General features: G+C 40.0%; 1 protein-coding gene across 1 annotated transcript; it reads right to left on the bottom strand.

The window, feature by feature from the left end:
• Positions 1 to 2,384: 2,384 nt before the first annotated feature.
• ggt1a (gamma-glutamyltransferase 1a) lies at positions 2,385 to 14,141 on the bottom strand. Its single transcript, XM_010895105.3, has 12 exons — positions 13,969 to 14,141; positions 13,391 to 13,521; positions 13,203 to 13,292; positions 12,666 to 12,858; positions 9,987 to 10,147; positions 9,704 to 9,853; positions 9,374 to 9,510; positions 9,019 to 9,206; positions 7,072 to 7,199; positions 6,860 to 6,972; positions 3,706 to 3,819; positions 2,385 to 3,587 (listed from the first exon to the last, which is right to left on the bottom strand). Exons 1-12 carry the CDS (start codon positions 14,139 to 14,141, stop codon positions 3,441 to 3,443), a joined length of 1,725 nt encoding a protein of 574 aa, XP_010893407.1. The 3' UTR covers positions 2,385 to 3,440.
• Between the last annotated feature and the right edge of the window lie 1,516 nt (positions 14,142 to 15,657).

Here is a 15,657-nt window from a genome sequence, read left to right as displayed (position 1 = left end):
TGTGGTTATTTACAGGTTGTTCTGGAAGTTATATATATTTTGTCAGTGTTTTATGATTAATTGATGCAGCTACCAACCTAATACCCAGTAATTACTACATATTTATAAAACACGTAACTGTTTTGTTATAGATGCATAGCAATAAGTAGCAACTCACTTAATGAAGTCTTTGTTTTAGAGAGCACAGCAATTTTTTTGTGATGGAAAATATTTCACAGAGATATTAGCATATTAATGTTTTAGTTCAGAGTTGAGATCTCTATGGCTGGCTAAGCTTCACAACATTTGTGGGAACCAAGTTAAAGATTGAGTTATTAATTTGGTTAGTTGTGTTAGTTGGATAAATTCATGACAATTGTTCAAGTGATTTTGAAGGTCTCAAATTGAAGCTTTTGTATGTTTGTTGTTATGCTTGCATAACATGCTTAGGCCATGTGTGTGGTCTGGGGAACAGAAACTGGTGTGCTTAGCAACACTTCCTCACTCTATAAACACATGGAACAGAAACCATATGTGTAAATATATACACATACTGCATAGTTCACTCTTCTTGTGTACTTGTGTTTGTCCATCTGGAGAGAGTCAGAGGCTGACTGTAATGAACTGCAGCTGTGGGGGGCATGTGGTCAGGGACTCATTTTTAGTTTGCTGTGGCGCTGCTGAAGAAAGATGGGCCTGGCTGGAAGAGTGAAGAGTCCATGTAGGGCAGGAGTGTAGGTTATAGGTCAGACAGGGACTTTGTCCCACAGTTAGGAAATGCTTGGTAGGTTTTTAATGTCAATGGGTGAGCCTGTGGGGAGCACTGGACTGATGTGTTTATGTGGGATGTGTAGATGGAGGACATGTGCAGCACAGTTGTGGACATACTATTGCATACTTAAGCACTTGCCAGATGTGCTGACGAAAAGGGCATTGCAATAGGCCAGTCTGGATTAGTTAAAAGTTATTTAGGCATTTTGTTGTGTTACAGACTGCATTTACAGAGGCTTTGAAAAGGATCCACCCCCTTGGACCTTTCCACGTTTTATTATGTTACCACATAACATCCAAAACGGATTTATTTAGTGATCAACAGGCCATGATGTCAAGGTGAGAAATAAAACTGAATTAATTACTAATACAAAACAGAAAATTATTACTTGCATAAGTATTCACCCCCTTTAAACAATATGTTGTAAGGTAACCTTTGGTAGTAGTACTTGAATAAGTCTCTATCATCTTTGTACATCAGGACACAGGAATTCTTGTCCATTCTTCTTTGAAAAATTGCTCAAATACTATCAAGAGGGATGGGGACCTCAACAGCAATTTTCAGCACTTTCCACTTTCTCATTTGGACTGGGACCCAGGTCTTTACCTTTTTATTTTTATGCTCTCCAGTGTGGCTTCAGCTGTATTTTTTGAGGTCATCATTCTGCTGGAAGATCTCTTGTTATCTTCAGCATGTTTTCTTCTAGGATTTCTCGGTATATTGATGCATCCATTTGGCCTTCTTCAAAAGACTTACAGGGCCTGATGCAAAGAACCATCCCCTATAGCATGTTTCTGAACTATCCCCTTTAGCATGTTTCTGAACCATCCCCTATAGCATGTTTCTGAACCATCCCCTATAGCATGTTTCTGAACCATCCCCTATACCATGTTTCTGAACTATCCCCTATATCATGTTTCTGAACCATCCCCTATAGTCTGTTTCTGAGCCATCCCCTATACCATGTTTCTGAACCATCCCCTATAGCACGTTTCTGAACCATCCCCTATAGCATATTGCTGAACCATCCCCTATAGCATGTTTCTGAACCATCCCCTATAAGCATGTTGCTGCCACCTTCACAGTAAGGATGGAGTTTCCAGGACTTGGTGAGAGTTAGGCTTTCACCAGACATATTGCTTGGTGTTGAGACCGAAAAGCTCTACTTTGGTGTCATCAGACTATAGACTCTTCCTACAATGAACTACCTAGCAGTTAATTGAATAACCTGGTGTCTCAGGTCTTGCCAAGAATTGTGAGAAAGAAGCTGCTGGATATATTGTTCTTCAGGCTATTGGAAGGAGTTGAACCAGACTTTTAAGTGTAAAACTACTTCAATCAGTTGGTTGGACATAATGTAGTGTTTATTGATCTATTTCCTAAAGTATTATAATAAAACCTTTCATCACTAATTTGATACCACAGTGTTTCAGCAGTCCTTTGGTTACAGTAATTTATTCATTTAAGTCTCTATGATATGGGGAACAGACTGAGTAATGTTAAAAAAAGATTTGTTTAAAATGTTTAATAACAAGCATGGCATGAGAACAATGCATGTTTAAAAAAATATATCTGCAAATGTATATTTTTAAATACACTATACATTTACTGTACTGCTACGGTCTTACTCGAAATTAAACATTTACAATTTGTCTTTTTCAACAATCTCCATCACAAAAAAATATAAAAATACCATTTGCTTAGGTCAATGGCAGTCATATTGGAGCCATTATTAACCATAGGCCCCAATGGGCAATGGTCAGAGTTGATCGAATCAGTAAAATAGAAATCACTGTTAACATTTACAGATCAGAAACTGCTTTCTCATGAAAAGAAAAATGTAGCTACCTGTGACCAACATCTTCATAAGGCAGATGGTAAGTAGACCTGTAGCCTTGCTTTTAGATCTTGTTGTGCTTTAGCACAAACAGATCTATTAACATGACCAGTAAAGACCTGAGGTGGAAGTCAAGGAGTTTTCAGTGACCAACAATGGTATTGTACATGGTTAAAAACTATGGACACACTTTCCTTGCTCAAAGGCAACAGTTATTTGATTTGTTCAATGGACAGAGACAAACTACTCTGACAGCCTTTCATATTGGTATTCACATTCTCCCCTAAAACATTGTCTTTCTTAAATCTCTGATAAATGGCACTTTTTCTGTCAAAAAGAATGATTGCTCATCATCACAGAATCATTTTAGTAATATGTTGGATAATATTTAATGAGAAAACTATTTCATAATGTACTGTCTATCAGATGATCCATGGCGTCCATTTCATTTATGGCCCATTGGTTCTTACATCCAGCAGGAAACGACAGCTGCAGACCAACGTTCTGCTACCCCACTGCATTGCATAAAGAAACATCTTCAGGATAATCAGTAATGATGACCTCTTGATACAGCTAGGATTTAAAAAATGCCACTCTCAGAGTTGCAATCTCACTTTTTCAAAACACAAAAATAAATAATAAATAATGCTGAAATATAAGCAGAAATGCTGCCAATTATTTGGTGTGTGAAGGGAGGAGGTATTGTTGGGGAGTCATTTTCCATTTTGTCTTGAAATAATTTTCAGTTGTAGTGCCTGTGCTTCCTTGAGGAGACATTTTATTGCAGATAGTTCTGTCCATGCCTCTTTATGGAGATGCACTCCAGGGTTGGAAAGAAAGGTTAGGTCACACTCAGTACCCTGCTGGATAGCCCCCTTTCCTGGGGTCTGACTCGGCACAGAGCCGCTCTCCCTGTCGCACCACTGCTTGAACTACTGATCCAGGTGTCATCAGCATCTCTGTTACATGGTTCTTCTGTGCCAGGCCATCTAATACACTCTGTTATACACACACACACACACACACACAAACCTTGATTAGACTTTAGAGTTTCCCAAAAGCATTTTCAAATAAATCTTTTATTTCTCAGAAAAACAATGTTTGAGGCAAAACCCACCTTTTCAAAGCCATCCTCCACTACAGTCATATTTGGGTTGAGTTGATTGTGAATACGCGGTTGTGTCACTGCTTTTTTGAGGTCGTAGTCAAAGAACAACGAATTCAGAATCACCTATGTAAATATATAAAAAGGAAGTCTTCTAATTTAATACAATATAATAATGTAAGGATAGATGGATTTTATAAGTTCATGTGTGTGTGATGTTAAAGATGGGATCCTTAATTTTCACAACAAGAAAGCAAGTTTACAAACCTATGTTTTCCCAAATACTACAAACATTTTCCAAATATGTAATTCCCCTTTAAAAAGTTCAAGTGGTTTCTGTTAACCCACAAGTCCTTTCTCATTAGTTGAGTGATCTAATGAGTGCATGGCTACAGGGGTGAGATAATGGTCAATATTGTGTTTATTACAAAATGGCTAGAAGATTGCCGTCTCTAATAAAGTTATGCTGAGATATTTCTTTTCCAGAAGACATGTTTTTCTATTGATGACTGTGTGGCGAGCTACTGACAGTTTGCGATCGATCTTTTTAGAACCCTAGGCATGTCACTAGTGAGCTCATTGGCTGCTTCAGCTGCTTGAAAACTATTTAAACCATTTATGTAATTCAAATAAACTGAAATGCAATTTCCATATATGAAAATAGTTTGTACATACGCATATTAACTGTCTCATAAAATGGCTAAAATTACAATCAGTTGCTTCAAAACAGGTGCAAATTATTAGAAAATCGTTCTAGGGTAATTTGGGAAGGTCCAGCCTTTCTTAAAGATCAGAAACTTGGTGTGGTTTGGTCTTATCCACATGGGAGTGTGGTAACACATCATGCCATTATTGAAAGACCAACCAGAGCCCCGTTGAAGAAAGATAATTGATGCCCACGAGTCTGGGAATGGTTATAAAAGCTGTTTTCAAGTAAGTTTAAGTGCATCGTTCCATTGTCTGATGGATCATCTACAAACACAGAAAATTCGAGACCATAGACAACAGGTCATCCCACCAAATTCAGCCCAAGAACTGACATAAAGATTTTGATAGATGTCTCTAAGAATCCCAAGGTAACATCACGGGATCTACAGACTCTCTTGTCATTATCAGTGTCAAAGTGCATGAATCTATGGTTGTCACTATCGGTGTCAAAGTGCACAAGTTTACTGTTGTCATTATCAGTGTCAAAGTGCACAAGTTTACTGTTGTCATTATCAGTGTCAAAGTGCACAAGTTTACTGTTGTCATTATCAGTGTCAAAGTGCATGAGTATACTGTTGTCATTATCATTGTCAAAGAGCATTAGTATACTGTTGTCATTATCAGTGTCAAAGTGCATGAGTCTACTGCTGTCATTATCAGTGTCAAAGTGCATGAGTCTACGGTTGTCATAATCAGTGTCAAAGAACATGAGTCTACTGTTGTCATTATCAGTGTTACAGTGCATTAGTCTACTGTTGTCATTATCAGTGTCAAAGTGCATAAGTCTACTGTGGTCATTATCAGTGTCAAAGTGGATGAGTAGCATTGTCATTATCAGTGTCGAAGTGCATGATTCTACTGTCAGAACGTGCTTTGCTGCCTCAGGACCTGGACAAACTACCATCATTGAATTAACCAGGAATTTCATATTATGTGAGACAACTGATAAGAAAGTGAGGTCATCTGTCAAAAAGCTTAACTGATCTTGAATCTTGAAACAGGAAAATGATACAAGACACACAAGCAAAGCGACAACAGAATGTATCAACAGAATGGAATATGGCAAGGCAGAGTCAAAACCCAGATCCTATAAAATCCAATCAAAATGTTGTGGGGGGAATTAAAGTCTGTGATTGTACAAAAGCCCTTGAATGTGACACAGTTGAAACAGTACCGTGAAGAAGAGTGGGCAAAAAAGAGACGATAGACAGTTGCAAGAAACAGCTATATAAAGTTATTTTAGCCAAAAGGGCAACATCAGCTATTAAATCCTACAAGCTCAAGTTGTAAATGTCATTATTATTTTCTATTGCATTTCTGTGGATTTTTTGTGAATAATCAATTGCAAAGTATAATCTTAGTGTAATATGTTAAATTACGTTACTTATATCAATCAATAGTGTTGAAAAAACGGGTCTTTCCAAGGGTGTACTTACTCTTTCACTTGACTATAATATTTCACATGGGCAGTTCTGGAACTAGGATTCCCTACATACAAACATGATGTGTAACAGTGTTTCTCAACCGTGCTCCTGGGCGCCCCCCAGCCCTGCATGTTTTTGATCTCTCCCTGCCCTAACATACCTGATGTAGCTAATGAAGGACTTGATTATGAGCTGATCATTTGAATCAGATGTGACAGAGCAGGGAGAGACCAAAACATGCAGGGCAGGGGGGCACCCAAGAGCAGGGTTGAGAAACACTGATGTATAACCAAGACCCTGTTCACTCATATCAACCTGTTAATTATTTTAGTTGCAAGAAAAAGGTCCTCTGAGGTAAATTCAAATTGGTTTCTATACCTATACCGTTTTTTTATTATTGCAATTTTAAATTGAAACTTTTTCTTTGGCGGCCTAGAAAGTAAGAGAACAAACCACTTAGGTAATAAATTCCTCTTGATATGAAACTATATTTAACTGGGTGAATAACATTATTATCTATTTATTTTGAATTAATGTTTACCCAGATAATCTGGCTTGAGCCTAAGGACCTGGACTCGAGCGTCGGAATTCAGACTTCAGCCTTAGAGACTCGTGACTTGTCTTGTGACTCAACCATTTGCGGCTGGAATGGGACTCAGACTAAGTCATAGGGATTCATCTCGGCTCAGAACACAGGGGACTTGGGACTCAACTTGGATTTGAAGTTTAGTGATTCACCAAGTAGCTTCTAGACTTCCAAGTAGCCTGTGGACTAAAAATAGTCAAAAAAACAAGGTTTCCTTGGCTACCTACACTAATGCCTGGCATCAGTATCTTTTATCTAATATTAATGTAGAAATTGGGTGAAAACATACTCAATGATATCACCACGTCATATAGATATCAGACAATATCATATTTAATGTATATCACATATAATATTAGTGCATGTATGTATTTAATAAGTCCAACTATGTAGTAATATATAGAAACTAAGGATCCCAGCTCTGGTTGTGTGTTAAATCAAGACTTACAAGGGCTGTCGCTGTAGTGATTTTGGTTCCACCAGAGGCTCCCACCACCATTTTCACTCTATTGTCTTTGTCAAAGATAATAGTTGGGCACATAGAAGAGAGAGGCCTTTTACCTAAAACAGAGAGACAGCTAAATATTCAGAACAAATCTATTTGCAGAAAAACCAGCAAAGGCTAAGACTTAGAATACTGAATTCAGTTTCTTTTCTCACCAGGCTGGATAAAGTTGTTAGGAGATGGGGGAATTCCAAAGCCATTAGTCATGTATGGAGAGCTGAAGTCATCCATCTCATCATTGAAAATGATGCCAGTTGATCGGGACATGACTTTTGAGCCAAAACTGAAGATAGGAAATAATAGGAGTTAAGTAACTACAGTGGAGAGAACAAGTATTTGATACACTGCCAATTTTGCAGGTTTTCCCATTTACAAAGCATGTAGAAGTCAGTAATTTTTAACATAGGTACTCTTCAACTGTGAGTGACGGAATCTAAAAAAAAAATCCAGAAAATCAAATTGTATGATTTTTAAGTAATTAATTTGCATTTTATTGCATGACATAAGTATTTGATACATCAGAAAAGCAGAACTTAATATTTGGTACAGAAAACTTTGCTTGCATATACAGAGATCATACGTTTCCTGTAGTTCTTGACCAGGTTTGCACACACTGCAGCAGGGATTTTGGCCCACTCCTCCATACAGACCTTCTACAGATCCTTCAGGTTTTGGGGCTGTCACTGGGCAATACGGACTTTCAGCTCCCTCCAAAGATTTTCTATTGGGTTCAGGTCTGGAGACTGGCTAGGCCACTCCAAGACCTTGAGATGCTTCTTACGGAGCACTCTTTAGTTGCCCTGGCTGTGTGTTTCGGGTCGTTGTCATGCTGGAAGATTTAGCCACGACCATCTTCAATGCTCTTAATGAAGGAAGGAGGTTGTTGGCCAAGATCTCGCGATACATGGCCCCATCCATCCTCCCCTCAATAAGGTGCAGTCGTCCTGTCCCCTTTGCAGAAATGCATCCCCAAAGAATTATGTTTCCACCTCCATGCTTCACGGTTGGGATGGTGTTCTTGGGGTTGTACTCATTCTTCTTCTTCCTCCAAACACGGCGAGTGGCGTTTAGACCAAAAAGCTCTATTTTTGTCTCATCAGACCACATGACCTTCTCCCATTCCTCCTCTGAATCATCCAGATGGTCATTGGCAAACTTCAGACGGGCCTGGACATGCGCTGGCTTGAGCAGGGGGACCTTTCGTGCACTGCAGGATTTTAATCCATGACGGCGTAGTGTGTTACTAATGGTTTTCTATGAAACTGTGGTCCCAGCTCTCTTCAGGTCATTGACCAGGTCCTGCTGTATAGTTCTAGACTGATCCCTCACCTTCCTCATGATCATTGATGACCCACGAGGTGAGATCTTGCATGGAGCCCCAGACCAAGAGAGATTGACCGTCATCTTGAACTTCTTCCATTTTCTAATAATTACGCCAACAGTTGTTGCCTTCTCACCAAGCTGCTTGCCTATTGTCCTGTAGCCCATCCCAGCCTTGTGCAGGTCTTCAATTTTATCCCTGATGTCCTTACACACCTCTCTGGTCTTGGCCATTGTGGAAAGGTTGGAGTCTGTTTGATTGAGTGTGTGGACAGGTGTCTTTTATACAAGTTCAAACAGGTGCAGTTAATACAGGTAACGAGTGGAGAACAGGAGGGCTTCTTAAAGAAAAACTAACAGGTCTGTGAGGAGCCGGAATTCTTACTGGTTGGTAGGTGATCAAATACTTAGGTCATGCAATAAAATGCAAATTAATTATTTAAAAATCATTCAATGTGATTTTCTGGATTTTAGATTCCGCATCTCACAGTTGAAATGTACCTATGATCAAAATGACAGACCTCTACATGCTTTGTAAGTAGAAAAACCTGCAAAATCGGCAGTGTATCAAATACTTGTTCTCCCCACTGTACATGAGTTTGGTAACATATGTGATATTCTTTCGGGGTTAAATGCAAACACTATTCGGGAACCAAAGGGAGTTTAGGGAGCTAATGTACACTATAGTAATAATTTGACTGATATGTATAATCTACCCTGTATCATTATGTATTAATGAGTCCTAATGTCCCAGAGGAGGTCTTGCCTTGTAAGACTCTTACTATAGATTGATTGTGCTGGTGGCCGCCACAGCACTTCCATCCTCAGCTATGACGGACAGGTGTGCTGTCCCATGATTGTCAGGGACAAAATAATCTGGTTCGTAGTAGCTGTCAGGATGAGTGGTGTCATCTGTGATCTTGCTCCTGATCCCATCAGCAAAGTAGTCTGAGGTCATGTTGTGGATGAGCTATAAACAAATAGTAAACAAATTGGTATTGAATTTGGTTTCGCCTCATAGTTATGTGACAAACATGAGTCTATTTAGTAAACAACTATAAACCATCTTTAAATCTTATTAACTGTATGTACATGAGTGACAGCTTGTATTGGAAAGCTGGGTATCAGGGTTCTCACATCAGTGATATTGAGATAGCGTGGATCCCCTAGTCTGCTCCTCTTTGCATAAGCAAATCTGAAAGCCTCCACAATGCGGTGATATGTCAAAGTCTTTTTCTCTGCGGTAGATACACTTGTGCCAGTGAAGTTATACCCTGGAGAGAAAAAGCAAAAATAATTTTTGATCATGTATGTCAACTGTATAACTAGAAGTATTATGATATTTTTATTACAGGAATATTTCCATCCCATTGCTTTCTTGTTTTTGCAAAAACACTGTCTAGCAGCTTGATTGGACCTCAAGTTTTGTTAATTACAGTGAAACAATGTCCAGATCCTGCTTCTCACCGTCCACTATGTTGAGTATGAGTGCCAGCACTGGGCCACTGGAGGGGGCGTCTGGGACATGCATGGTGTACTCCCCCACGGTCAGCCTCAGTGGACTCTCATTCAACACAGGCTGGTACTCCTGGAGGTCCTCCAGGGTTATGATCCCACCTGGGAATCGAAGATAAGTAGTGCTCAAGAAGCCCAGTGCCAACAGACACACATCTATTTGGCCTGATCGTCCTTGTTGTGTGTACATCGACATGTGTTAGAATGTTACTTTGCACAAAGAATGTAGTGTGACCTGCTCCCTGGATGTCGTCCACAATCGTCTGTGCCATTGTCCCGTTGTAAAAAACATCTGGTCCCTCCTCTGCTATCCTCTCATAGGTGTCTGCTAGTTTGGGAAATTTAAGGATATCATTTTCCTTCAGGATGTTTTTCTGTGAGTCACAGAACACTTCACTGGAATACAAAAACAAAAGCAGAGGACTTATCAGGAGGTATTCAAATAAACCTAGGCGCAGGAAGTGGATAACATAGCTAGCGGTTGTGGTTCACTTAATCAAAATAAATATTTTTAATTCAACCTCCCACCAAAACACTGCTCAATTGTTGGTCCAACCAATGTTTATGGAGAATCTGAAATGTATTCATAACCCCTTTCCTTTTCACAAATAATGTTACACAGATTACATTTTACTTCTTAAATCTACACACAATACCCCATAAAGCAAAAATTATTTTGGGAAAATTTTGCAAATAATAAAGTATCACATTTACATATGGCATTCAGAATTGAGCTCATGTAAACCCTGTTTGCATACATCACCCCTTGAGATGTTTTTATACAACTTGACTGGAGTCCACCTGTGGTAAATTCAATGAATTTGACATAATTGGGAAAGGCGCACACGTGTCTACATAAAGTCCCTGTGACGGATGCCCAGGGTGGTGCTGTGCGCCCTCTACCTCCTCGGCGCTCCACCTCCTCGGTGTACTAACTGCCGGCAGGAAAGGATGGCAGCAACCCACACCACCCCACCCACACACCTGCTCTTCATCACTGATTATTGTTGTCTATTTAAGTTCCTTGTTTTCACCTGCACCTCATGAGTTATTGTGCTCCTGTTCGTTGGTGCATTCCTTGCGTTTATTAAGATAACGTTTAGAAATGTTTTTCTTCGTGTTGGTGTCGTTTTGTTGTTTTAATTTGTGCCTCTCCTTTACGCTCGCTTCCCTCGCACCTCACAGTCCCTCTCAAATGGAAGAAGTTCAGAACTACAAACACTCTTCCTAGAGCGGGCCGTCTGTCCAAACGGAGCATTCTAGGAAAAGTGCCTTGGTCAGGAACGTGACCAATAACCCAGTGGTCACTCTGACAGAGTTTCAGAGTTTCTGTTTGGAGAAGGAAAACAATCTCTGCAGCACTCCACCAATCGGCACCCTTGATGGCAGGGTGGCGGAATGGAAGCCATTCCTCAGTAAAAAGCATCTGACAGCCCAGTTTGCCAAAAAGGCGCCTAAAGATGTCGCAGACCATGAGAAATAAGATATTATGTTGTGAGGACACCTCGCCTTCAGTGAAGCATAGTGTTGACAGCATAATGCTGTGGGGATGTTTTTCGGCTGAAGGGACTAGGAGAATAGTCAGGATCGAGGGAAAGATGAACAGAACAGACAACAAAGTACAGACAGATCCTTTATGAAAACCTCCAGTGCTCAGTGCCTCAGACTGGGGCAGAGGTTCACATTCCAGTTGGACAATGACCCTAAGCACACAGCCAAGCCAAAACAAGAGTGCCTTTTGGACAAGTCTGTGAATGTCCTTGAGCGGCCCAGCCAGGACCCGGACTAGAAACTGATCAAACATCTCTTGAAAGACCTGAAAATGTCTGTGCAGCGGCATTCCCCATCCAACCTGACAGAGCTTAAAAGGTTTGGCAGAGAACAATGGGAGAAACTCCTCAAACAGAGGTGTGAAGCATGTAGCATCATAGCCCAGAAGACTCAAGACTTATCTAAATGTGATATTTATGGAGGGTTCTGTTTATATACATTTGCAAAAACATGTTAAAAACATGTTTTCCCTTGGTCATTGTGGGGTATCGTGATTACCTTGATGAAGAAAACTATCAATTTAATACATTTTTGAATAAGGCCATAAGTAACACAAACTAGTGATCCTCAGCCTAATCCATTCTACTTCATATATTTCTATATAATGCAGATGCTAACATATGGATATCCAGGATGATCCGTGAATAATGGACATTGCTGACATACTGATTGGTTGACCGTGGCACATGATCAATTACACCCAGTTACCCAGTTGGACAATTCAGATATTCCTATTAGAACCAAATGATGTGTAAATCTGTGACAACTTGTACTATGTTAGGGTGCATTGATATGGTCTAACAAAACCTATAATATGCAACACATTTGCTAAAATGCGTCATATTATACACAATGCCACTAAAACGTATTGTATCTTATGAATTTTGAAAACATATGATTTGGTATGAATTGCATTTAAGTATAGGGTTAAGGTTAGGTATCACAAGACCGGGGTTAAGGTAAGCCTTAAGGTTTTGGTCAAGGTTAGAAAAAAGAAAGTGTAGGTTAGGGTTAAAGTTAGGTATCACAGAATTATGGTTTTCACCTTCCCCCGACCAAAACACCTTCCAACAATCCAGTCTATTTAACTCTGTGCTCACCACTACCCCAGCCTGCCTAGTTATGACCAGCAATGGACGTAGCAATGATACTGTAGCCACACCTAAATAAATGTAATTAAGTTCCATGGGTGTGCATATGTCCTGTCGAATTAAAGAACCAGAATTACCACAGCTCCGTTGGCATTGGTTAAACAGCTGCCAGTCAAATCTACAATGTTCATTATAAGTCACTGGCCATGACTGACTTGCATTATCTAGTAAGTCAATTTCTGAATGCTCGAAAAGGCCTGTCCTGTCCTCACCACATATTGGCATCTCCTTGAATAGCATCCTTGTTCTTGGAGATGGCATTGGCCAAGGCTTTGCCAATAGGGAAACCAAAGCGAGCCAACACAATGCTTGGCTCAAACAGCTCCTTCCAGGGCAGTCGTCCATGTCTCCTGTGGGCCATTTCGTAACCACGGATCTCTCCAGGAATGGCAATAGATAATCCACCTGTTACACGGAGAAGACTTTACCACCATTTGCACAAAGCTGAAACTATGCCCACATGGGATATCAGTCAATAGTACTTAAGTTTTAAATTGTTGGCACACAAAGAAAGTTTTGTGAATACTCAAATGAATCAGATGAATTATAACTGGAATCCTTGATTTTTTTTCTCTATAGTTGCACTACCGCCTAAAATAAAACAACAGCAAAACGGATCTGTACATTTGCTTGTAAAATGGGTGTACTGTACTGCACCATAAATGTATGTCCATCTGATACCTCAGGGTGGATTGTACTACAGAACCTACCTAGATTACCCTGTACCTGAAGCACAGTAAAACGAATACCTTTCCGAGAAAGCTGGGTGTTATTGCCAAACATGTCCTCCGTCGCGTTCATGGGTGCCGTCTCCCTTGCATCAATGGTTTCGACCTTCCCTGTCGAGCAGCCATACGAAATGCAGACAAATTGTTGTGTTAATTAGCACCAAAAAAAAAATCTTCATTCGTGGAGGTTTGAGAAAACTCGGTCTCACCTGTGGAAGCGTTGTAGATGGTGAAGAAGAGCCCCCCTCCAATGCCCATGCTGTGAGCGTTCAGGAGGCCAACACACAACAGGGCCGCAATGGAGGCATCCACTGCTGAGCCATTCCTCTTTAGGATGTCCCTGGGTACACCACACGCACGCACACACACACACACATAATGCTCTATGTAGAGCTTAAAGTAACCGCTCAGCACTTCCAGATTTCTTTTATGTATGACCTGAATTAAATTACCATTTGAATTAGTTTGTTTTTTCTTCACCATAATGGTTAGAAAATTGTCATTTAAAGCTGGGAATAAGCAGTTGGAGGAATAACAAAGCGGTTTTGTTTGTTCTGTAAAAAGCTTAGAGATTTAGCTGAAGAAATTGAACCTCTCTGAAGTACAAGGACTGACCATTCCCGATTTAGAAATCATAGTCTGAACCATATTTGTGTCCGAATTAATGTAATAGGAACTTTTAAGGGACACTTTCACTGGACAGTTAGTTTTGTCATCTCATGTTATTTTGTCAAACTGTGTGCCGTCAACGATCATATCTGAGAAGGATTCAGATAACATCACTTACCTCCCCACCTCAGAGCACGTCCCAGCATCCGCAGCCACGGCAGCTTTCGAGTAGAAATGGTCTGAGGGGGAGATGGGGCTCTTGTTTCCCACCCCAATGAACACCCCCACGAACACTCCCACTGCAGCCACCAGCAAAACTACCAGCCCAGCCACCAGGGACTTCCTGACCATTTTCCTGCCCAGGGGAACCAACACACCAACACATCTTACAATTAGACATGAGCATTACTGACATCTCCTTGATTGATTGCATTGATTACATCATTAAAAAGTAGTTGGCTGGTCCAGCAGGAGACATCCTTTTAAGAAATGTCAAAAATATTTCACGTACGTGTACATCACTTTAACAATAATCCAAATCATTGCATCATTTGTGTCATGAAAGAAATGGAGACAAATGTTGGAATAACTACCTTTATGACAGGTTACATTTCTCCTAATGCACATGCTTCTTCGAGAGCCTTCTGTCTAGTCTTAGAGCTACGCTGCTATGCAGCCCATGGGCCTGTCAAAGGGGGCTGTGCTGTGTTTACTGATGCGGTCTATGACTGTGTCCAGCCCTAACTCAGGCACAGTCAGGGGCTGTGTGTGATTGGTTTCCGGCGCTAGCAGCCGTGGTATCCACGGTAGCAGCCAACCTGTGATGTGGTCTGTTTTGATCATTCTGACCGTGTCCCTAGTGCCATTGAAGCACAGAACTGGCATCCACACTGGCAGCAGAAGTGACAGGAGTTTCTCAACAAACATTTATTTGAGTACAAAATGATGCTGAAGCGATGGTTTTTATTTTCCATTCAACTTTAAAATTGAGGATTATAAAACAACTGCAAACTCACAATCCTACTGCAGTTTGGTGTCGTGTTAATTTGACCAGACATACCATATTTGGCCAGAAAAACACTGGAAGATGACATAAGAGGTAGTTGGATAGGACTTGCAGGGAATGGGGGTAGCCATCTTATCCTAGACAGAACAAAGGGTTAAATTCTGGATAACCAGTTGTAAAAAGTGAGCAAATATTTTAAACAATATTTTTATCTCCTTTTAATCACTTAATAAATGGAGTCCACTATTTTATTTTTACTTAACTGAATTACACAGCACCTGTATTACACAACTAATTTGATATGATTTATTTACACAGCATTTCATTATTGCTGAAAATGTCACATAGGCCTGGTGCCTTGGTAAAATGCCAGTTTATTGCTTTAAACTATATAGTAAATGGAAATAAAGTAGATTGGGTCTACTGTCAAAATGTATATTAAAAAAATATATATGAAATGCAATTTTACATCATAGCCTAAATAAATATAAATAAATATAATGCCTTAAAAATGTCAAAAACACTTGACACAATTCAAAATACATCCGAACATTGAGCAATGATATCCAGAATAATCTTTCAGCATAATCTTTTTCTGCGAATCTGGAAAGGAGATTAAGTTGCAAATCACATACTTCATTCTTGGTTATGTGCTCCTATGGAGGAATTGACTGCAGGGCAAAACAAACCAAAATGTCTGTATGCGCCACCATATGATGATCAATATTGTAATCTGTCCTCTATAATTTATTTTGTGAATGACCTTTGACCACCTAGAAGTACTGTTGGTACAGCCATATTTCAATCCTTATGCTGCGTCAGAACATTTGTTTCTGGAGGCAGCAGTTTATACCACTGGTC

Source organism: Esox lucius, chromosome 13 (genome assembly GCF_011004845.1).
Source record: "Esox lucius isolate fEsoLuc1 chromosome 13, fEsoLuc1.pri, whole genome shotgun sequence".
NCBI lineage: Eukaryota > Metazoa > Chordata > Actinopteri > Esociformes > Esocidae > Esox > Esox lucius.
Note: the sequence above shows the minus strand (reverse complement) of the source record. Positions and strands in the feature narration are given on the sequence as shown.